General features: G+C 46.3%; 1 protein-coding gene and 1 non-coding gene across 4 annotated transcripts in view; one reads left to right on the top strand and one right to left on the bottom strand.

Annotated features, from left to right (window-relative positions):
* Positions 1 to 4,135: 4,135 nt before the first annotated feature.
* On the bottom strand, positions 4,136 to 4,208 carry trnaa-agc. The gene has a single exon. It is a non-coding gene; the product is annotated as a tRNA-Ala (tRNA).
* A 102-nt stretch (positions 4,209 to 4,310) lies between these two features.
* The window catches only part of brd8a (bromodomain containing 8a), a 32,950-nt gene continuing 15,450 nt past the window's right edge, over positions 4,311 to 21,810 (top strand). For 2 of the 3 annotated variants that reach the window (XM_039776413.1, XM_039776412.1), the window contains exons 1-12: positions 4,311 to 4,387; positions 4,652 to 4,748; positions 5,277 to 5,346; positions 5,450 to 5,499; positions 5,605 to 5,727; positions 8,568 to 8,648; positions 9,114 to 9,178; positions 11,601 to 11,725; positions 12,149 to 12,382; positions 15,797 to 15,926; positions 16,408 to 16,602; positions 18,864 to 19,108. In XM_039776413.1, coding sequence (XP_039632347.1) covers positions 4,369 to 4,387; positions 4,652 to 4,748; positions 5,277 to 5,346; positions 5,450 to 5,499; positions 5,605 to 5,727; positions 8,568 to 8,648; positions 9,114 to 9,178; positions 11,601 to 11,725; positions 12,149 to 12,382; positions 15,797 to 15,926; positions 16,408 to 16,602; positions 18,864 to 19,108 — 1,434 coding nt within the window. In that variant the 5' untranslated portion in view covers positions 4,311 to 4,368. The remainder of the gene's footprint in view (positions 4,388 to 4,651; positions 4,749 to 5,276; positions 5,347 to 5,449; positions 5,500 to 5,604; positions 5,728 to 8,567; positions 8,649 to 9,113; positions 9,179 to 11,600; positions 11,726 to 12,148; positions 12,383 to 15,796; positions 15,927 to 16,407; positions 16,603 to 18,863; positions 19,109 to 21,810) is intronic. The other variant, XM_039776414.1, reaches the window with a different exon arrangement.

Here is a 21,810-nt window from a genome sequence, read left to right as displayed (position 1 = left end):
CTACGCCAGGCTAAGATAGCAAAGCTATGCATTTATGTGCTCAAGTGAGCCTCCAAACAACGTATTTAGTCACTAACTATGTAGATTGTTGTTAGCTGTTAACATTTCTCAAACTTTGAAGGTTTCCCAAAGAAATCCACCTGAGGATGCAGTGGGAGGTCAGGTAGCCCTTAGACAGGATTTGGAGAAAGCTGTCCTGTGACGTGTGCCGTGTTAGTCTGGTGACAGACGCTGTGCCGGCATCATGTGATCAAAGCTACCACTCACTCACATTAAAACCAAAGAAGGTCTGATGATTCCTTCTGAGGGTCCAGTCAAGGTGGTCAAAGCAGCTGAGCGTGTTATCTGACAGTCGACATGAGGGCGAGCCGTCAGCATATCTTTGATCAGTCAGTTTGTTTGGGCTGAGATTGGTTTTGTGTGTCGTATTCAGTAGTGAACAGGGAGCCAGTGAAGTCGAGAGAGAATCGGTGTGACGTGTTCAGTGGATTTACAACAGCAGGTTATCATCCTGGCAGCAGAATTTGGAAGACGTTGTAAGCGATGGATACGTTTTTGTGGGATGCCAGCTAGAATAGCATTACAGTAATCTGTACATGAGGTGACTTGGGCATTAACTGATACTTCAGTACTGTGTTGGGTAAGAACAGGACGGAGTCTAGAAATGTTTAGGAGATGGAAGAAGGCAGTCCGAGAAAAGTGACTTATATGGGAGGAATTATTTAATAATAATAATTACTATTTAATAATTGCCGTTATTAGTGTATAAATGGATATAAATAATTGCATTTAAAAGATTTGCCAAAATCTGTTGTATGTAAACGATACTGTTTTAAGCGTAATTGTTTTTCATCAGAAAGCCCGGTTTCCACGTCTACCTCTATTAGTTTAAATGGCACTTTGCCACTCACAATATGGCGGACGCGCTGACGTATCGTGTCAACTGGACTACACAGTGAATGTGGCGCCTACCTATATACGTCTATGGCGAAAACATTTGAAATACACGTGACTGGAGGCACAACGATTCGCTCCAGAGATTACACACTCGGTGAGTGTTGTTGTCTGCATTAGAATGTCGTGACAACAAAAAACTCAACCGTGACGAGCAGCGTCAAGCAGGGACAGGACAGTGTGGGGACATCCAAGGCTCAGTTCGGGGTCCGGTTGTCCGCTGGAGGACGTGGTCAGTTGACCATACAATGTCCGAGGTCTTGGAAAGTCTTCTCTCCAGTCCCACCGCTGCTCTGGGCATCGAGATGTTGTCACTTGAGCTCGCGATCAGTCGGATTCATCAGATTAGGTAAACATTTATTAATCCCAAGGAAAGATTCAGAATGAATATATAATGAAAAAAACAAAGAAAGACAGAAAATACCTGACGTCAGTCAAACGTAATCTCACTCATTTAAAAATGACCGCAAAGTATTTCAAGTTTGTTTTGTTTATTATTGCAAATATTTTATTTGAGGCGTCTTTAAATGAAACGATGCTAAATTAACACGGATATGCCAGTCTCCTTACCACGGTGACCCACCTCCTTCAGGTCAGTCGTGACATCGTGTTCACCAAGGCTGTCCAAAGTCACCTCAAGTCAAGATCTGAAGGCCCCAAAAGTCTCCGCCACATTACAGATGTCTGTGTGAAGGCAAAGAACGGCACGACATGCAGCCATCCATGAGCGGGCGCAGGCGCGGGCACACACAGGGCCACTGCTTTCAAACGATCTCCGACTGTGTCCCCGGGCTCTTGTTGAGGAATTTATTTTAAAGCAACAGTTGTACTAATTCCCTTTAGGATTTTAACCTTACTCTTATTCGATGTTAATGTTGATTTATTTTTTTATAATTATGTCTTTCATTTTTCTATTCTTTAATATGTAAAGCACTTTGAGCTACTGTTTGTATGAAAATGTGCTATATAAATAAATGTTGTTGTTGTTGTTGTTGTTTAAATACTTTGATCATTCATCCATTTTCTGAAGCCGCAGGGTTTTTTTTTGTTCTTTATAAACCCTAACCCTAACCCTCTCTGCTGTGCTCTTGGATGGCACGCTCCAATTCGACAATACTCTGATCCATAACGGCGTCTTCTAAACAGCCTGAGTTAGTTTTTAGGGGTCAGAGTGCAGGGTCCTTGGAGCAATTGAAGGTTAAGGGTCTCACTCAAGGGCCCAGCAGAATAGGATCTCCTTTGGCAGTGACAGGGATTTGAACCAGCACAGATCCTTAGCCCCGGAGCCACCATGCCACCATGCCACCCTGTGATAATTCTTGTTTTTCTCACCACTCACTCAAAGCGGTCAGCAATTGCAGGTTAAGGGCCCAGCAGAGCAGAGTCCCTATTGGCATTCACGGGATTCGAACCGGCAGCCTTCCAATTGCCTAAGCCCGCCTGAGTTTGTCTCTTATGTCTGCTGTGCGAATGTCAGAGGAGGACATCTTATGTACACTTGGTGGTTCCATTTCTCTTTTCGGCAAAGGAACAGGTAAATATTGCACTTGAAACACGGCCGATGAAGAGGCAATAGGCACCCATTGCTGGGACTGGGGTGGGAAATGAAAAGACAAATTTCGTGGGTAGTCCCGTTACTGATTATACTCATGGCTGTCTACAGGATGTCAGTATTTGGTGTCTTGCAAAAGAATCACCGCTTTGAAGTTTTAACTGCTTAAGTATACAAACAATACACAATTGTGATAAAAGAGCTGCTCCTCTCTTGGAAAACGTTTGTGTTTATCTGACTTGGAGAATGAACATGTCTGAGGATACCGCATTGGGTTCTAATCTGCAGATCTGTACTCGTTGACAGTTGCTAACAATCCACTATTTGTTAAACCCGGCAAGTGCCCGTGTTTAATCCATCGTCCTATTAGTCTAGGCAATGACCGAAGGAGATTTAAACTTCGGGGCAGGAGGAGGTAAGGTGAGGGACGGCCCACCGAGAACGCTGCCAAGGCACTCGCACAGAGCACGGGGGCCCGCAGGCAGACTGGGGTACGTGAGGCACAAGGATGGCAACACTTACCTCCAGGGAGGAAGAGACAGCTCCACGAGAAGATGGCTGTGGGTCCAGAGAGAGAGGGAAGCCACATGAAGGGACCGCGCCAAGCTGGCGTGCCGAGGTCGCAGCAACACAAGGAGCCCAGAATGACGAGACGAGACGCTGACAGGGATTCCATGATGTTTGACAGAACTTGTGTCCGGTGAACAGAATGCATCCGTGGACAGTTGGACGATTAATTGTTGGGGTAACACAGTACAAACCTGTCACACGAAATTGATAGAAAAAGAAAAAACTTGATTCATTTGTTGTTAGACTAAGACTAATTGCTTTATTGATTGTAATCCATAGCTATATATTTATTATCTATTAACATCTTTTTCACTTGTGGCAATTGACTTTTTGTTACTGTCCTACTACACGTGCTGAACGAACTGGGCCTCGTCTAAAGTTCCTCGATTATGTTTACCTCTTTTGTAAGTCGCTTTGGATAAAAGCGTCTGCCAAGAAAATCAATGTAAATCCATCCATCCATCCATCCATTATCCAACCCGCTATATCACGGAGGTCTGCTGGAGCGAATGCCAGCCAACACAGGGCATAAGGCAGGAAACATATCCCGGACAGGGCGCCAGCCCACCGCAGGGCACACACACACACACACCCACACTAGGGAGGCACACCTAACCTGCATGTGTTTGGACTGTGGGAGGAAACCCACGCAGACACGGGGAGAACATGCAAACTCCATGCAGGGAGGACCCGCTCAATATAAACGTCTCCTCTTAATAATGTGTAACAATATATTAGCTAATTTTTATGCTAAAGCATGTTAGAGACACTACTTTGATTGTCCCCAGGGGAAATCTGACTTTTACCGAAGCTCTTTAAATAAATAAATACATAAACAGAAAAATAAATACTGTACTTATATATGGTCTGAACTCATACCAGTATTACTAAAATGGAAGAAAATCAAAACGAAAGCAAAACGTCAAACTCGGCCATCACCGTCACAAAAATGCATTAAGTAGGCGGACGTTCAGATTCGAAATAAAGTAATTAGAGCAAAGCAAACCGATCTTGAAAATAACGAGGGACTAATACTAACCAAACCGAAAAAACAAAATTTGGAGGATGCGGGCATCGATCCCGCTACCTCTCGCATGCTAAGCGAGCGCTCTACCATTTGAGCTAATCCCCCTCGCCTATAGAGAAGGTTCTTCTTACAGTACATGTACATAGATAAGCGTGCCTGCTTTCTTCTTTGGACTACATTTCCCAGTGAACCTTACGACAGTGCGTAGCGATAACCCGGATGAGTTTCTAACAAGACAAAGGACTTTTTTTTTTTTTTAGCAGAAATGGCGGCTGGTATTGGAAGTAAGTAATTTTTGTATAAATAAAAAATGCGCAAGAAGTCGGTCTAGTATAGAAGAGGGAAGTGACTAGAGCTCCTGTAAATGTAATATTCATGAGAAAAAGGTGGTTCTCGACACCAAACTAATTAATGACGACATGTATCTTTTTAAAAGCGGACTGTGGGGCTTCATCTTACCAAGCAAAGCAAACGAGACAACTGACAGAATAACTGGTGCTTAGTCGCGTGTGATATTTTCACATTTCCTCTTGCTTCTTATTTTTTAGAACACAAGCTAATGAATCTCGGCCCAACAGAGCCGTGGTCCATCAAAGAGAAGCTCTGCCTCGCCTCTTCGGTGATGAGGAGCGGTGACCAGAACTGGTAAGAGGGGCTCGGGAGCTTTTTGAATGAACCAGTCAGTCTGTCTGTTCAGCGACGGATTGAACAGGCAGGTCGGCCGCGGAAAGTGGCGTTTATGGAGGTGAAAAAAAAGAACAGCTGCACACTCGAGGAAAGCAATGACGGGGTGCCCATCACGTGAAAGGCGAGTCGGGCACCCTGCAGACATTTGTTAGGTGCCATGGCATCTCACCGAGCGGCGGACAAACGGAGGCTGCAAACACTTGAAGTCTGCGACCATTTTTGTGGCTGCTAAGGTGACATTTACAGCCCCGTCACCCTTTTGACTCGTCACTTTGACAATGCGAATCCGTGGCCTGCAGGGGTCGCTGGTGCTCCTCGTGGTGCCCCCGTTTGGAGGTCTGGTAATGAACCCCTGGCTTTGCCGGTGATATGCGACTCGGAGCCTTCTGCCAGTTTTGCCCTACAGATGGCACTTGCGGTGGCGGTGGTGTGCTTCTTGTTCTTTTTTCCTGTCAGTTTAAATCCGCACCTTTTACTTTTTCTCAGGGTTTCAGTCAGCAGAGCAATCAAGCCCTTTGCAGAGGCCGGCCGGCCGCCAGACTGGTTCTCTCAGAAGGTACGCTGGCCACTACATCTCCTCTTGCAGGATTTCTGCATTTCCAGATGTTTTGACATTTCTTATTTATGTTTATTGCAAATGTACGTTTTGATCCCCCCAGCATTGTGCTTCTCAGTATTCGGAGCTTCTAGAAACAACAGAAACGCCAAAGTAAGTTGTCTTCATTGTTGTGTGTTGTTTTGGACCCAAACCAGCATTGGGGAAATCAGCTGTTACTTTTGGTTTTGTTTTTTTTGTTTATCCCCCTTTGGATAGACGGAAACGTGGAGAAAAGGGGGAGGTGGTGGAGACCGTGGAAGACGTCATCGTTCGGAAATTGACAGCCGAAAGAATCGAAGAGCTGAAGAAAATCATCAAAGAGACTCAGGAAGTACACAGGTACATCGCGTGGCATCGTTCTAGGCCAGCATGCCCTTTGCCAGCTTACATTTTCACTTATAAACAATAATAATAATAGGAATACAGTTTATTTATATAGCGCCTTTCCCATGCTCAAGGCGCTTCAGAGTCGTAGAAAAGAAAAAAAACCCAGCAGAATATTTGTAACATTAAATAGGTTTTCCTGAATAGAACAACGAAACCGAGTAAAATACTAAAAGAAAAACGTAACAAATCCCCTAATGTGTCATCTAACAGACTCCCAAATGATCCTGAGCACCGGGACTGAAAGAAAAGGCAGAACGTGAAGTTGGACGCCTTCCTAAATAGACGACTTTTAAGTTGTTTTTAAAAGAATGGATGGAGTCGGCCGATGCAGACGTTTTACCTTTCGGCCACAACGCCACCCATAAATGGAGACCTGCAGTCGCTCAGCGTCGTAGGCTGGATGGGTGAAGAATGGAGAGTTTTGAAATTGCAGGCTCTGTTTGGTTCATGCTTATTATGTGGCCCTTCCCTGATTGGGTCCGGCTCATTGCCGACCCTCCGCAGCTTTGCTCCCCGTAAACGTGTGCGTTACGCTCCCTGACAAGTCCGCCATGTCGTCGGTCGGTTTTGGTGTTGTTGTAGTTGCTGTTCCTGTTCTCTGTGTGTCTAGTGTGGCGGACGCCGCCTTCTCTTAGCGTTTCTACAGAGAAGTGGAGTGAAAACGCTGGCGTGTGGGCAGAGATTTAAAGGAGCGCGCGGGAGTGTGGATGTACCTTAGTAGACGTCCTTTTGTGTGGATGATGGACTTTATCAGTCGATGTCTTTGTGTTGGGCAGTCAGGGCCAGTCGGTTGTTAATCTAAAATGATGTCTGGGGCCTTTGTGTTTCATTTGACCAACTGTGTAAGCAGGTTTTCTTTAAAATATTACTGTCTGTCATTGGTACTTCCATCTGTTGGTCCCATTTCTGGTGCCGACAAACTGATGAAGGAAATGATCTTCTATACTAAGAAAAGGCAAAGCCCTCGCCGACTGACTCGTCACTAATTCTCCAACTTCCCGTGTAGGTAGAAGGCTGACATTTGGCAGCTCATTCCTTACAGCTTACTTACAAAAGTTAGGCAGGTTTCATTTTGAAATTCTACATGTAACAGTCGACAATGTCCGCCATGTTGAACTTTCTTATTTATGGCCCCATCTTCACAAAATTTGGTAGGCAGCTTACCTGCGCTAACCGAAACCAATGTACGTACTTATTTCAGTGGTATGATGCCACTGTCGGCCGCCATATTGAACTTTCCAATGGTCTTTGTTACTTATGGGACCATCTTCAAGACATTTGGTACGCGGGTTCCCAACGCTAACTGAATCCTACTTACGTACATATATACGTCCATAGCCTGCAGCTCGGTCACCGTGTGAGGCGGCGTTGGCTCCCCCATCCCAACGCCTCCCACGTTGTTGGCTGCCTGCCTATATAAGGCCGTCCGTCACTCCGGTCTCTACATTCCCTTCCTTGCTTTGCCCGGGATTCACGTCTCCCTGCTGATAACTACAGCCTTTTTATTTAATCCACGGCTTCTCCGCTGTTTTATTGTTCATTTATTACGATTATAGTTATTGTGTAGGTATTTTAGACTTACTTTACATTGTTCAGGTACCCATTTCCTTTATCATTCCAACTGTACCCCCATTAACATGTCTATCGAGGTGATCACCATCGATCAAAGAACTGTCACTTACCGAGTGGTTTCCATGCCCAGAGATGGCGCCTGCCTTTTCCATTCTCTTTGTTACATATTGCACGGCCATATCAGGCTCACTCTTGATATCCATTGTGTCTCATGTATTGAATGACTGGACAGGTTCAAGGTGTGGACTGATGACGGTACAGGAGATAATTAGACTACACAGGAGCACTAGAAGAGTGAAATGCTTAAGTCCTTCACCTGTGGATCTGCATGTGAGTTGATGGCTGCCGCTGAATTGTTCAGTTGTCGCTTTCAAGTGTACCGAAATGGCCAAATATTTTACACCTTTGGACAACCGCCAATGCCTCTTAAACATCTTAGATTGACAGGTGACGATTTCAGTAGTGGACACTTTGATGTTTATGAATGTTTAAACTCTCAAAAGCTGTGATTTTAGTGATTTTATCGATGAAACTGGTTGTATACTTACAGCGCTTGACAGATGCTGAATGTCACTTCAACACAAGTCCTACAAATACTGTCGTCATTGAAACAAACCATGAAACTCAAACCTATTATGACAGCAGCAATCCAAGCTGTGAGATCTGAGACAAGATTACTGTTCACATGGCCGACTGTACGTTACATGCTCAAGAGTAAGATCAGCGCACAGCTTGGTCAGATTACAACCGGAGGGCCGAACTCACAATGTGGCATACAAAGAGATCCTTAACCAATAATTATTGGGAGATTTTCCCTCAGTTTAAAAAGGTTTACTTTTCTTCTTAATAAAAATGTTAAGGCAGTACTTCACCGCTGCGCAGTGCGGGTATTTTGCTAGTCTGTCAATATAAACCTTTTTATTTTTGCATTGTATTTTGTTCTTTCTTTTTCTTCTGGCTGCTCCCATCAGGGGTCACCACAGCGGATCATCTTCCATGTCTTTCTGTCCTTGTCATCTTGCTCTGTCACACCCATCACCTGCATGTCTTCTCTTAGGCCTTCCTCTTACCCAGCCGCTGTGTCCTTCACATCCTTCTCTCTCCTCTGCCCAGGTCCACACCAACGCCATCTTGCCTCTCTGACTTTGTCTCCCGATTGTCCAACTTGAGCTGACCCTGTAATGTACTGGGATTTTTTTTTTTTTTTTTTTTTTTTAAAGGAAACTGAAGAAAGAAGCCGAACTGGTTCAAGCCGGTCACCTGGACAGCAAGTTGGAAGACCTCTGGAATGATATTCTCATGTAAAGTCCTCTCCGATTATCTATGAACATCTAAACCGCAAGTAGCCCTGCCAGGGCTGTGGTGTCCACAAATCAGGATCAATTCTTTAGATATTCATCCCAGAAATCCCGTGGGATTAGCACAGAGCAATCCAGTGATTAGTTTACGTGTAAAGAAGTAGTGTGCCTGCCTACGGCCAGTTAACTCGGGGCCAACATTTCATTTAACGCCATTCTGCTGTACAAAGTACTTTAAAAAGGCAGGAGAAGGCGGTGGAGGGCAACACCAAATGACAAGTTAGGTTTGAGCAGCGGCCCTCGGGTTCAGTCTGGGGGACCTCGGGCTTTCGGGCCACCCAGTTTCATAAACGGCGAGTCGTCTCGGCCCCTGATTGATTTTATTATCCTTTTGTCCTGTGAGAAGTGCAGTAGAATGAGATTTGTGTTCCTGTGAAACAATTGATGTTTTTTGCCATATCTTTAAAGGAAGAAGAAGCAAGAGGAGGAGGAGGCTGAACTGAAGAGGAAGGCTACAGATGCGGCTTACCAGGGTAAGAGCCTGTTGCTTTACTGTCTTGTTCTTGGCCTAACTGTGTGTTTTCACATCGCTTAGCACTTGTGCCAAGCAGCAGGTCAGCCATCTTGCGAGTAGGAAGGGCCCAGGTCTTCGTAAAACAAGCCTTCTATCTGGGAGGCAGGCCTGTGTCTCGTTCTGAAGATGAGCTGGCCAGTCATTTGCGTACATGGCAAGGCTTTTGTGAATGACGCTTGGAAGACTTGTGTTGGTGACCAGGGTGGCAGAGAAAAACAAATTCAACAGTAGCAGTGAAATTCGTAAAGAAATCTGGCTGGACAAAGAAAATGCAGAAACCTTTCATTTTTAAACTCTTTTAATGCGCCGTGAAGTATTGGGCACAAGGCGAGTTTCAGCACACACACACACACACACACACACACACACACACACACACACACACAGGGCTCCATAAACTGAATAAAAAGCAACCGCGAGTACGAAGGCTTGAGCGATGCTGACGTCTGCCTGCTGAAAGTTTGCCCTCCGTTGGTCTCAAGTGGCCAAGCAGGGTGAACCCGCCAATGCCGCGGCCGAGCTCTCCGTTTATCTGATTGTTCTTTGACGCTCCAGCACTCTGTAGGTTGTCTTTGCGAGACTTGCAGGACTCGCTGTTGTTCCACAAAGACGACTTCTTTCAAGTAAACGTAACAATACAATCTATATATATATATATATATATATATATATATATATATATATAATTCACTAAGGGAAGACACCCATAGAAAGCGCGCCGGAAGGGGCGTGGATTCACTAAGCTGCCGACAAGTAAGACGCCTATGGCGCATGCAGGGAGGAGCCATGGCCACCAACTCCAAGATCATTGGATACGACGGCAACTCACAGAGCCACGCCCACCAACTCGAGTGCGACGACACAGAAAGAACGGCGTCATTTATATTCGTCTGTCGTAGAGGCCTCATGTACCTCCGAGCCACGTTGACTGTTCATAGAGGCGTGTTTCTCGCGGAGGTGAGTCGCCATATGCAGCGTGTAAAACGGTTTCCGAGGGGTATCCCATGGGATCTTTAAAACAATCCTTTACAACTGAGGTTAAAGCACAATGAAGTACGCAGTCTTTAAAAACCAAGTTTTCGGTTACGACGCACGACCGCGTGCACCATAGCAAACTGTTTTACACGCTACATTCAGCAATTCGCAAATGCGACAAACATGCGTCGTCTTCACTCCCGGACAGTTATATGTTGCTCTCTCCAGAGTTCCATCTTTTCGTTCACTTACTGTTGTATTCTCACACCAACCTGTTTTAGACAACCGTGTCATTCCAGAAGTGTTCAACCATCAATAAATAATTATGCATGACATTGAGCGTGTGTCTACCCGGCGCAGAGAGGCGTGGGTAAGCCATTGAACCCCATTCAGGCTGCAAACCGTGGAATTCCCACTAAGTGCGACTCATACGCTCCCACTGGTTACGTCCCAACCCTTTGTGCACACCGCCCTCCCACTTCACTACTACTGTGGTCGGGTGTCTTTTTTTATATAAATATTATTGGATTATATATAGAATGGCAGCCAAAACCGCACAGAGCAATGAAATGTTTACGTGAGTCCCAGGTGCACCTGAACTGTGTAAAGACGCCAACGACTCAAGTGACGAGGTGGGCACATGAGCGGGCAGTACATACTGAACGAGAAATCAGCGGACTAGCATGACGGACGGAGCTGAATGGACGTCCTTCTCCTCTCCTCCCGTTCCACACTCTGCGCCGTGCACCCCCATCCCTCCGTCTGGCAGGAGAAGGCGCGATTGCGGTCTGCCAGTTTTCAGTCACGTCAGACGATTGTGTGTTGGTTCGTTCCGTGCATTGTTACAATTTTGCTTTTCTTGCTGATTTATTACATTACTGATTTTTCAAATGTTAATTTTCTCCCTGTGCTTAAAAATCATTAAAAAACCGGCCTGATTATGCGGCGTATGGTACGCCGCGGGTTGGCTAGTACAGTTTATTTTTGAGTAGCCCAAAATCGCACAAGGAGTGCCGCAATGGGCTTTAACAGGCCCTGCCTCTTGACGGCCCCCCAGCCTTGACTCTCTAAAAAGACAAGAAAAAACTCCCAAAAAAAAAAACCCAGTAGGGAAAAAATGGACGAAACCTCAGGAAAAGCAACTCAGGGAGGACCCTTACCACTTAGGGTCGGTGTCAAAAAGAAAAGGGGGTCAATAAAATACACAGGAGAACAAATCGTCAATACAGTATAAAAATACAAATTTTACAAGTACGTAGCAGAATTTGACAGTAGATGACATCCCATAATATGACCCACTCGCCTTGACCACCACGTGCTTTACGCCATTCGACACGTGTAGCCTGCCTAGCGGCCTTCATGAATGCCCTTTGTCAGCCTTAAAATGTCTCCTGTCTGTCTTTCAGCACGACAAGCAGCAAAGAACACTCCGAAAAGGCTCCCTAGTGTCCACGTGCGCTCGCCGCTGGGTGCCAGCTCCCCCAGCATGGATTATCCCATGGTCAGCACACCCCAGCCAGGTGGAGACGAGGTTAGTAGCCGCCTGGCGATTTCAGCAGCAGATGCCAGTGGTAAAGTTGTGTGGCAAAACTTACTGGGCAGCCCTCATCCTCTGCAGGCGTTGTGCCATTAAAGCAGATTGTGAGGTTCTGCAGTCTCTCCTCATTTGTAATGCAAGGTGCTGCCAAAGATCTCGCATGTGAGCATCGGTGCTTTACGAGAGTCTGGAGACATCAGCCGGGCCGGCTAACATTGGCAGTGCTGATGCCCACTTTAAACCCTGCATGTGGCTCTCATTTGAAATATGTTGATTCACTGAAGAGCAGGAACAAGTAGTTTTACAAAGAAATGGAGTCCATGTGGTGTGTTTGGGCTGCCAGCAGTTCAGTTGTGTTGGAGTCATCTGTTCACCTTTACGGAGGCGCCATTTAATTGTGCTTTGTGCCTTGTGCAGTTTGTGTCTGGAGGCCTGGTGAGCCCCTCTGTAAACCCCGTCTTCATGCCTGCTCCAGAGACGCCTGGACCTCCATGTGCTAACACTTCGTCCTTGGAGAACAGCAATCTGAGCGGCCTAATTGACGACTCTCCTCAAAAGAAGCTGTTAGGGCAGAAGGCCACTCCTCCGCCATCGCCTCTGCTCTCTGAGCTACTGAAGAAGGGAAGCTTGCTGCCCAGCAGTCCTCGACTTGTAAGTGTGGGTAACGGAAGGGTCACCCTTCAGATAGGGAGCAGTGTCACAGGGTGCTGTACAAATTGAAATATCTGGAATATGATGGAGACGCGGGAGGGAGTGGGTAGATTACTGGGCACACTAAGCTCGAAAGGTAAAGACCGTGCAGTCGGTACTATCCAGAGTCCAGTGAACGCCGGACATGCCACTCCTCGGCACTCTCCGGCACCGTCATTAGTGAGCAGAACCTCGTGTTCTGTCCTCCATATTTAAAACGCCGCTTAGAGCAGAGCCTGCCTTTAGGAGACGTTCGTCTAGCAGATCTTGGACGTGAATGTGCCGGTCCCAGCAGACGGAGTCGCAGGTCTGTGTAGCGCCGGATTTTCTTTTGTTGTCGTTGACCTTTCTTGTGCATCCTAAGAAAACTGGAGATCACTTTCAGTGCTTGAGCTTAGGGCTGTGCGATGATACGCTCCGGATGACGGAATGCTTCGGGAGGATTGTGTGCGTTTGGGTCGAGTCTCCTTAGTTTCGGGCAGGGTCCGCTCCTGGACGTACCCCGTGGCTGCAGATCGTTTATTCTGTGCAGTTTTACAAAGTGGGATTTCATGTCAATGATCTTCTTGTCATTTGTTCAACTTCTTTTGCATTCAGAAAAGTTTGCTACTGTAATCTTTATATTGTGACACGCGAGTCACTGTCTTGCACCAAAGAGAAGACGCCAAGTCCAAAGGCTTCAAGAAAACCTCAAAACAGGAGCAGTCTGGGTATTTATACAGGCGGGAGCTACCAGAGCAAATGAGCAGCGACAGGACCAGGTTAGAGTGCTTCACACATCGGGCAACAGACAGACAGACGTATTACTCGGCGAGGCTGCCACCGAGCGTCCGTGTATCGCCGTGCTGCACAGTTGGCGAGGGTCTCAAAAGAGCCCCAAAATCTCACGATATTCACAAGACATTAAATGACCCGTTTCTGAAACCCTTCACTTTCTTTTTCAATGTTTCTAAGTTAACGTGGCTTTTCAACAAGTGGTACACATGACTCGTGGACTGGTCCGCTCTTAAGATCAAGTTTGCCACTTGACCGTAAAAGGTGTTTCAGCCTGAATAAAAGAGCCGTCGGTGTTCACACTTCACTCGGTGAGGGAAAAATTCCGAATTAACGAACTGCTATACGATTTAATGAAGGAAAGGACTGCCCTGCGGTGTGAGGGATTGTGTTGTGCGGTGTCTGCGTATAAAAAATAAGCCACGGCAAAGCGTTTGAACAGCGACCGGCCGCTGCTGATGATAGAGCTGTACTTTTACATTAAAACTAAAAAGCCTCAGGAGGTACTTAATGTTAAAGGAAGGCCCCGCTCAGAAATACGTTTTTAACATGTTCCTTACCGCATGTGCCATGTAGTGGTGACCGAGAAGTTTCTAATGTCACATTATCATGGAGAACAGAGTTTTAAAAAAAAAAGGTGACCAGTGTAGTAGAACAGCAAACAATATGAAAAAAACGTCCACGGGAAGGAAGGAGAAAAACACATTTCATGAGACTCGTGTCACAAATTTTACAATTTGCTTACAGCATGCCAAACATGCATTTTTTGCTAACATATATTTTTGGGAAGATCAGTGCACACCATTAATAGGAAATAGAATTTGCATAGGACTGACTTTTTGAAGAGAAGAGAGGACTCTTGACCAATCAGTGAAGGGGAGAGGCGGAGCTTCAGTTCAGTTGTACAGCATTGGACACCATAGGCACCTATTCTATCCCTGAAAACTTGGGATTCTTTTCTTTATCAGTAAAAAACACACCGACAGATCATTTGTTACTTCCACTATCTGTCTATCTCTATGTATGTATGTATCTACCTATCATTCATTTTTGGGTGGGGCTTTAGTTTAAACTTAAGAGCCAACTATAAATAATCATCTGTGCAGTCGATGAATTCTTAACTGAATTAAAAAGGAAATGGAAAACAACAAGGAGTGCATGTGACCGTAGGCAGGCAGGCAGGCAGTCAGGCAGTCAGTCCAGGACTTCCTCACTCTTGACCGAGTGGTGCCATGGTAGGAGGTAACAGTCCAGGTGAGGCGCGTGCCATCCTGAGGTCACACACTTTGGGAGATTCCCCTTCTATTGTCTAGGTAGAGAGATGAGAGAGCGTCTGTGTAGCTGGATGTACTCTGTGTGTGTGTGTGTGTGTGTGTAAAACCTATTCAGGTACGAGTGTGTCTGTGTATTTATTTATTTTTGTAATCTTCCATCAGTTACATCCTAGGTAAACACTGCATTTAGTCGCATGTTTTGAGCTTACCTTAAATGGTACCATGAGAGGTTGCGAGGTGGGCACCTCGAAAGTAAGGTGTGGATGTTCGGTGATGGCAGCGTCTGAAGAAGAATCACGATGATTGTCTGAGAGTTTGGACACGACGGAGGGGCTGCACCAGAGCTCCGTTATGTGTCTGTTGCTTTCTGTGACAGAAGTGGATGTGGTGACCAGAGAGGGGATTGAATGATTGCCATGGCAGCCCATGTATAGCCATCTTGTTCTGATGGTAAAAATAATACAGCAGAATTAGAATTAAAGGAGAAGATTCTTAAATGGAAAGCTTGTTTTAAGGAGCTAATGGTTTCCAGGCAAATGAAGAGAGGTCAAGGTTGGACGCGTGGAGGAGGTGGGCACCTGCCTGTGTGGCATGTGTGTTAAAGGTATTGGGAGTTACCTGGTCCAACACACAGTTTGGCAAATATGAGTGCAGGTGAGAAGTCCTGATGTGAGGCGTAGTCTGCCTGTGGCGTGTGCCACCATTTGTGGGTCGATGGACTATGAGGGGGTTAGGATGTTCATATAAGAGGTGGACGTTTAGTTAAGAGTTGTTTAGGAGAAAGCAGGGGTGGGACATGCAGACTGAGGTGCAGGCAGAAATGTGAGAAAAAGATGGAGAGGAGTGGGGAAGAAATGTACGGGAGCTTTTCATCGTTTAGACCCCTAAAGGATCCTCCATGGCATTGAAGGGCAGGATGTATGAATGGGAGTGAGACGGGGCAGCAGAAGGTAGAACGTGAAACAATAAGAGAGATGGCAGTGATTTGATAGGTGGGTGGAGTGTCATGGAGTGAGAGGAAGACTAATGCTGAGTTAGGAGGAAGACCCTCTGTGGAGCCAACTGGAGAAACGCATTGAGGTCATTTTGGGCATCTGGAGCAGAAGTCCGAGGGTAGCTGGGTGGAGAGTCTGACGCGGAGCGGTGATGTTAAATGATCTGAAAAGGACGGGTCTCAGTGCAGTGTGGGATAAAGATTTGGGTGAAGCTTTAAACCTGTGCTGCTGGTGGTGGTGATGATGATGATGATTATTTTGGCCTTTTTTCTTTTTTATTTGTTGCTGCCAGTCTCACCCGCAGGATGTGTTATTTTTTTTTTCTTTTTCAGGTCAGTGAGGCAGATGTGCACATGGGTAATCCCGGAGTGCACATGGAGTTTGGAGGAATGGTCACAGGAATCCACAGCACAGACATGCCACCAGCTGCCCCAGCTATCCCTGCATCCCCAGCTGCTACAGGTAGCCAGTGGGTCAAGCGAATGCCTTGCCCAGCTTCCCTTACGCCGTTTTCAGCCCTTCTCTGCCCACCATTGTGGGCTACACTTCTGACCGCCATTTTGGTAACCTGAGGTGATCCTCCGGTCATGAGAGCTTTTGTGTCCTTCATCTGGGCTGCATCTCCAACATGCTTTTGAAGTCGTCTTCACTCTTATTGCTGTCCCCTTTGGTTCCCTCAAGAGTGGCCTCTGTCACTCAGCAGGGCATGTAGAGAATGTCTCTTGTCCTTAAACCTGGTGACTGATGTCAATCCTAAAGCTGCCAAAGGTCATCAGCTGGTACCCAAACTGCTGCAGCCAACAGAGCTTTGCTTTCTGCCGCTCTCTGCCCTAACGCGGTTCAACTTTCTCTCTTAATGACTTGTTTGCCAAATGTTTTGTGTTCAGCTTGTCTCGCCTGATGACGACATGTGCCTGTTTTGTGTCTGCTTTTACATGTTCAGGGGCTCCCACACTGTCCCGGCTTTTAGAGGCAGGTCCAGTGCAGTTCACCCCGTCTCTCGCTTCCTTCTCCTCTGTCAGCAGCGAGCCTGCCTCTGCTAAACCAGCACCCTCACTGCTGCCCCTGCCGTCACCCTCGGAGCCTGCCTGCCAGCCCGCCGTGCTCTCTGCCACCATCCTGGAGCCTCCAGTCACAGGTGTGTCTCTTCTCTGCCCCCTGCTGACCGTTGTGTGCATGACTGTGCCGGAAGGAGCGCGATGTTCTGTGCTGTGTCGCTGTCAACTGATCAGAAACATCCGCTGCTCCAGGAAGAGCCAAGTAACGTAAGGAGACATTTGTGCTGTTTGGAGGGCGTGCCATTCTCATGAGCTGTAATTAATGACGGGTTACGGCGTGTGGACAAGAAATTGCTGTTTTGAAGGAGTAGGTTGACAAAAATATTAATGGGGTGTCCGGTCAAGGGCCGCTGTTTGAGTAAAATTCTCAGGCGTTTGAAAAAAGTCAAATTAGAAGGCCAGAGCTGACCTGGGATAGAAGAAGAGCGCGGGTTTGTTTAATCTCGCCCTGATGTCGTCATTGTGTTCCTCCAGACCTCCATGAATGGCCGTTTGGTGAATTTGAATGGTCAGCCTTTAACGCACCCATTCACAGTGCATTCTGGGACCGGCTTGTCTGCCCTGCTCCTCTGCTTTGTGATCAGCGGGTGTGACGAGAACTGATATTTTTTTTTTTTTAATTGCCTCTTCAGAAACCCAAAAGCATCGTTTTGCTCCCGAACCTGCAGGCCTGTCGTAGCAAACAAAATGGTTTCTCATTAATGAGAATTGGAAATGGCGGCCATGTTTCTGAGTTTTCCTTTTTATTATTATAATGGCTTTAATTAAAATCCACATTTTTAATGTTGGCAGTGCCCACGTATGCTTTGCCCATGCAGTCGGTGCCTTTAGGTGACTCGACTCATGAAGGTTTCAGCAAAGGCCTATGAAAGATGCGAGCCAAGGTTATCTGTGTTCTATTTTGGCCCCATCTGTAAGGGGGGATAGGGACTCGTCCATTTTAAGTTTATTTCTCTTCGTTTTTTACTCGTTTGTGTTTGTTCATAAAAGCCGAGCGGGACTTTAAAGGCCAGGCTTACAGTTTTGAAGTGACTTTTTACTTCTGCCAGTCCAGGGTTTGTTCCTGCCTTCCCCCCCCCTTATATGCTGGTAGGGGTCGACTCCAGCAGGCCCCTCAACCCGGTTCAGGACTAAGTGGGTTTAAGTTTGTCTGACTGACTTTTTACTTCTCCTTCATGTTTGCCTGCCGTTTCCGTTTCTGCTGAGTTTTGTTTCACTTCATATTGGTGGTGGTTTTACCTCAATTAGGTTTTTAACTTTAGAGATTCGGTTTAGCTTAAAAAATGGCTACCTGATGAAGGAATAGAAATGCAGGCCGGGCCCCCGTAGCATAAACTTTATCGTAGGGGGACACAGTGAGCCCCTTGGCACTACCCACGGTTATCTCCTGAACATTTTTATGAGTTGTGCGTCACTGGCCTTGTCGCCGTGTCCATCTTTTCAGTGAGTCGGCCGTTGACTTTGAAACTTTGGACCAGCATTCACGTGAACGCCTTGACATTCCTGGTTCAATGAGTGCCCGCAGCTGCGCTTGGTGTGCTTTGGAGTTCGAGCACACAGGTAGTGTGAGTTTATCGACCACCATGGCCTGTCTTTTTACCTTTTTGGTGGGCTTTTCAGTGTGCCACAACCCTGAAGCTGATTTCACAAAGACGTTGTTAGGGTCTTGGCCTTTAGTGGAGCTCCACAAACCCGAGGGCCTCCATTGATTACATGCCCGGTTTTGACCACATCTGTGCCATCCTCATGAAGTGTGCCCAGATGGTACGTTGGCTGTCTTTTCAAACGCCCGTTGTCTCTGGTTATCTGACGACCGCTCAACTGTGTGGCCATTTAGTGAAAAACAAGGGACCGTCGGCCACAGGCTGCTGGCCATGGGGTTTATTTTAAAACGGATTTTCATTTCCAACCGATTCGGTTTTAGGTGTGTTTCAACTCCATCGTCGTTTTTATTTTACTGAACTAAATGGTTTTTTTGTGGTTCGTAACAACAGTAACATCATTTGGTTTTGCTAGGACTACTGAACCTTCCAGCACGTCGTTCTCGCTTTTCATTTACAATGTTTGGAATTTCTTTGTTCCTTCTGTCACTTGGAGGCTTTGTTACGAATTGAAAACTGTGTGCGCTTTAATTTTGGTCAATCTGAACAAATGAGGACATTTGAATAGCATGTGCAGGCTTGAACGTGAACGTAAGACGCCATTCTGGGAGAGGCGATAATACAAAGCTTCTGTAGAGGTTTGCTTTTGGTCAGGGTGGTCCTAACTAAAAGAACCCAGCAGCTCTGATTTAAAGTCTGTCTTTTGGGTCAAGTCTGCCACTAACGGTGTGTTTCCACAGTCTGTGAGATGGACATGAAGTCCCCAGCGGAGACGTCTGCAGAATGTCCTCCTTCCGGAGATGCTTCTGGCCTGATGTCGGGGATGCTCGCTAGCGACTGTGTGCCAAGGTCCGCCGAAGGCAGTGTGGCCGGGGACTCGAAGGGAGACCTTGGCATGGATGACGACTTGGTCTCTGTGCCCTACATGGGTGATGAGCTGGACCTGGATACTGTAGGAGACATCATCGCGATCATCGAAGAAAAGGTAGGTCATGTCCTTGAGTCGGGGCTTTTCAGTGAATGATGGCGGCCGTCTCCAGCCATCTGAGCTCTTCAGTAGACCCCGCAGGTTCACACCCTCCCGTCAACCTTGAATGTAAAGTGACTGGAAACTCTGGTCATCAAAGGGTAAAGCAACTGGCCAGAGCTGGCCTGAAGGTTTTCTATGCCGGGATGTTTGACATGGTATCACTATCGCCCATGGAGTGCCATGATGAAGAACTTCTTAATCAGCGTACAGTCGCACTGTCAGGGCATGGAGGCCGTTTTCGGGCTACAGTACAGTTTTTCATGCATATTTATATTCATATTTCAGGCAATTTCTTTTTTTTTTTTTGTGCACATGCACAAGGAAGAGGCTGGCATCAGGTGCCCTCTGTATTTGTAAAGGAATGTTTTGTTCTTATTTAAATTACCCCCGACTCTTTGTAAGGATAACAAAGGGATTCGTTAAATGCGGTGTGTTTGTGAAGGACGGAGGGGACAGCTTTCTGTAACGCTGGACTCCAAACTGATGTTTACTCGATTATAGCAGGTCACAGTGGACACCAATGTCTGCTGATTGAACATTTCTAGGTCACTGGGCACCCAGATTAAACAACAGCAAACAATATTAACACTTCCAGGAAAAAAACGAATCTCAAACCACTGAGACAATCCGTATGTCCGGTATGCTCCGATATTATTAAATAACCCATTTTTATAAAATTCTGTTGTGTGCATCAGTGGTGTACACGTAAAGGAGGCGGAGCTTTTGATCTGAAGGCCTGCCTCCCCCTTCTTTCATTGGCCAGTTCTGCCCAGTAACTGCCTGTTCATTGGCTACTGTGGCACTTCATGTGCTACTTGGGAGATCAGCACAGTTGGAGATTAAAAGTTAAAGGAGAGAGAGAGATGGAGAGTTCTCATCCGAGAGGCTTTGACAAGCAAGCAGAAGGTCAGATTACAGGGGCAGTTTAAGAAACCGCCAGTAAAAACCAAAACCCCGTGAAGTTAGGCTTAGGGTACCGGCAGTGCAACGGGGGGATGACACGGGTCCGCAAATCCGAGGCTCCATCCTGTTGGACTGTCGTGCAAGAGAGGATACGCCCGGCCCATGTGCTTCATGGAAAGTCTGCATACCTGAGCTGTGCATTATGGGAGGGACACGAGGCACTGCAGATTTAGTTCATGGATGTGCTCGTTTGTTTGTTTGCTGCTGTTTAAAGCTGGTCTCCATTGCGGGCCATTGTATCAGGACTTTGGAAATCGCGTGACTGCTTGGCCATCGCCAGAAATAACGTGACGTGAGTAACAGGTAGACAGATACTGTGGTGTTACTGGGTGGACCAAGGAGATGCGGCTTATCTTGGACATTTTTATGATGTGCTGCAGTGGATCGCATTGCGACTTACTGTTGTGCTTTAAGGAGGGTCTAACGCAGCCTTTCTGGCTGTTTAATAACCCTTGTTATTATGTACAGATGTTTGGGTTGCTCCAATGAGGTTCTTTTTAGAGCAAAATGGCGAACCGCAGGTCCAAGTGATCCCAGTCAGCCAATTCCAATACCCACATTTGGATTTTTACTTTTCCTTTTAAAAGTGTTTTTACATACAAGTACAGTACAGTAGAAGCTCCATATCCAATGGGTTCATTTTTTAAAATAAAATAGAAATACCGTAGACTTCATCGACAATGGAATAAATGGTTTTACTAACCCTCTTGAACTGTAAGTTTGATGTTTTTCAAGAGAGCAGACCAGCGATGAAGAAACGTATCGTTACTTCGATGAAATGGGAGTCGGTGATCAAATGTGGCGTATGCTGTCCTGTCACACGAACGCCTCCAAAACGCACGAGGCACCATTGCTTAATCTGAAACCTTTGTGACGTAGTCGGTAGGTGTTAAGACTTTTATTCACATTGGGACTGCAGTACCTTGAAGCTCCATTTATAAAATGCAACAGCGAGTGTGTTTTTATTTCTTTACTAGCGACTGGGAGCCGATCGAATCAGGCTACAAATTGTATGTTTGTGAAGTCCATACTTTCTCTGCCAAGAATTATTTGTTTTTTTAAGTCTTTGAAATGATTTTGTTATCGTGGCACTGATTTGTGCTTCAAATTGACCTTTTCGTCGGACATAATGAACTTCCTGTTTAAATGGGGCTGCGAGACGTGAACTCGGCTCTTCGGCGCAACTCATTTGATTTTTTTTTTCCGGCAAACAAATTTTCAAAACCAGCCGTATTTTATGACTCTGATCGGAGTCGGAGTAATAATTATGTTGGCGTGGTCATCTTAGATCTGAGATCGGCTAACATGTAAACGATGACCGTTGTTAATACCCAGCCGTCGTTACTCGGTTTGCCAATAGATGTCTGAAGGACGGATGCCAAAACCGAACTGCACAAAGATTGATTTCGACGTACCAAGCAAATGGCGATACGTTCTAAAGTTACTTACGGCTCCGCAGTTGTCGAATGGGTTTAAATCAGTCGATGATGTTAGTCCTGGAAAGTACGCCCCACCAAAGCAACGTTCCAAAAAGCAACTGAACTTACGGTTATCTGCTCGAACCAACACCGACTTACTATACTCGGCCGTCCAGCGGCGTCCCTGAAGGATTCGAACATTCTTAGCCAATCAGGCAATACTGCGTCCGCGTGTGCCACGTGATGCTCTGACTACAGAGGCCGAGTCCCATTGCA

Source organism: Polypterus senegalus, chromosome 13 (assembly GCF_016835505.1).
Source record: "Polypterus senegalus isolate Bchr_013 chromosome 13, ASM1683550v1, whole genome shotgun sequence".
NCBI lineage: Eukaryota > Metazoa > Chordata > Cladistia > Polypteriformes > Polypteridae > Polypterus > Polypterus senegalus.
Note: the sequence above shows the minus strand (reverse complement) of the source record. Positions and strands in the feature narration are given on the sequence as shown.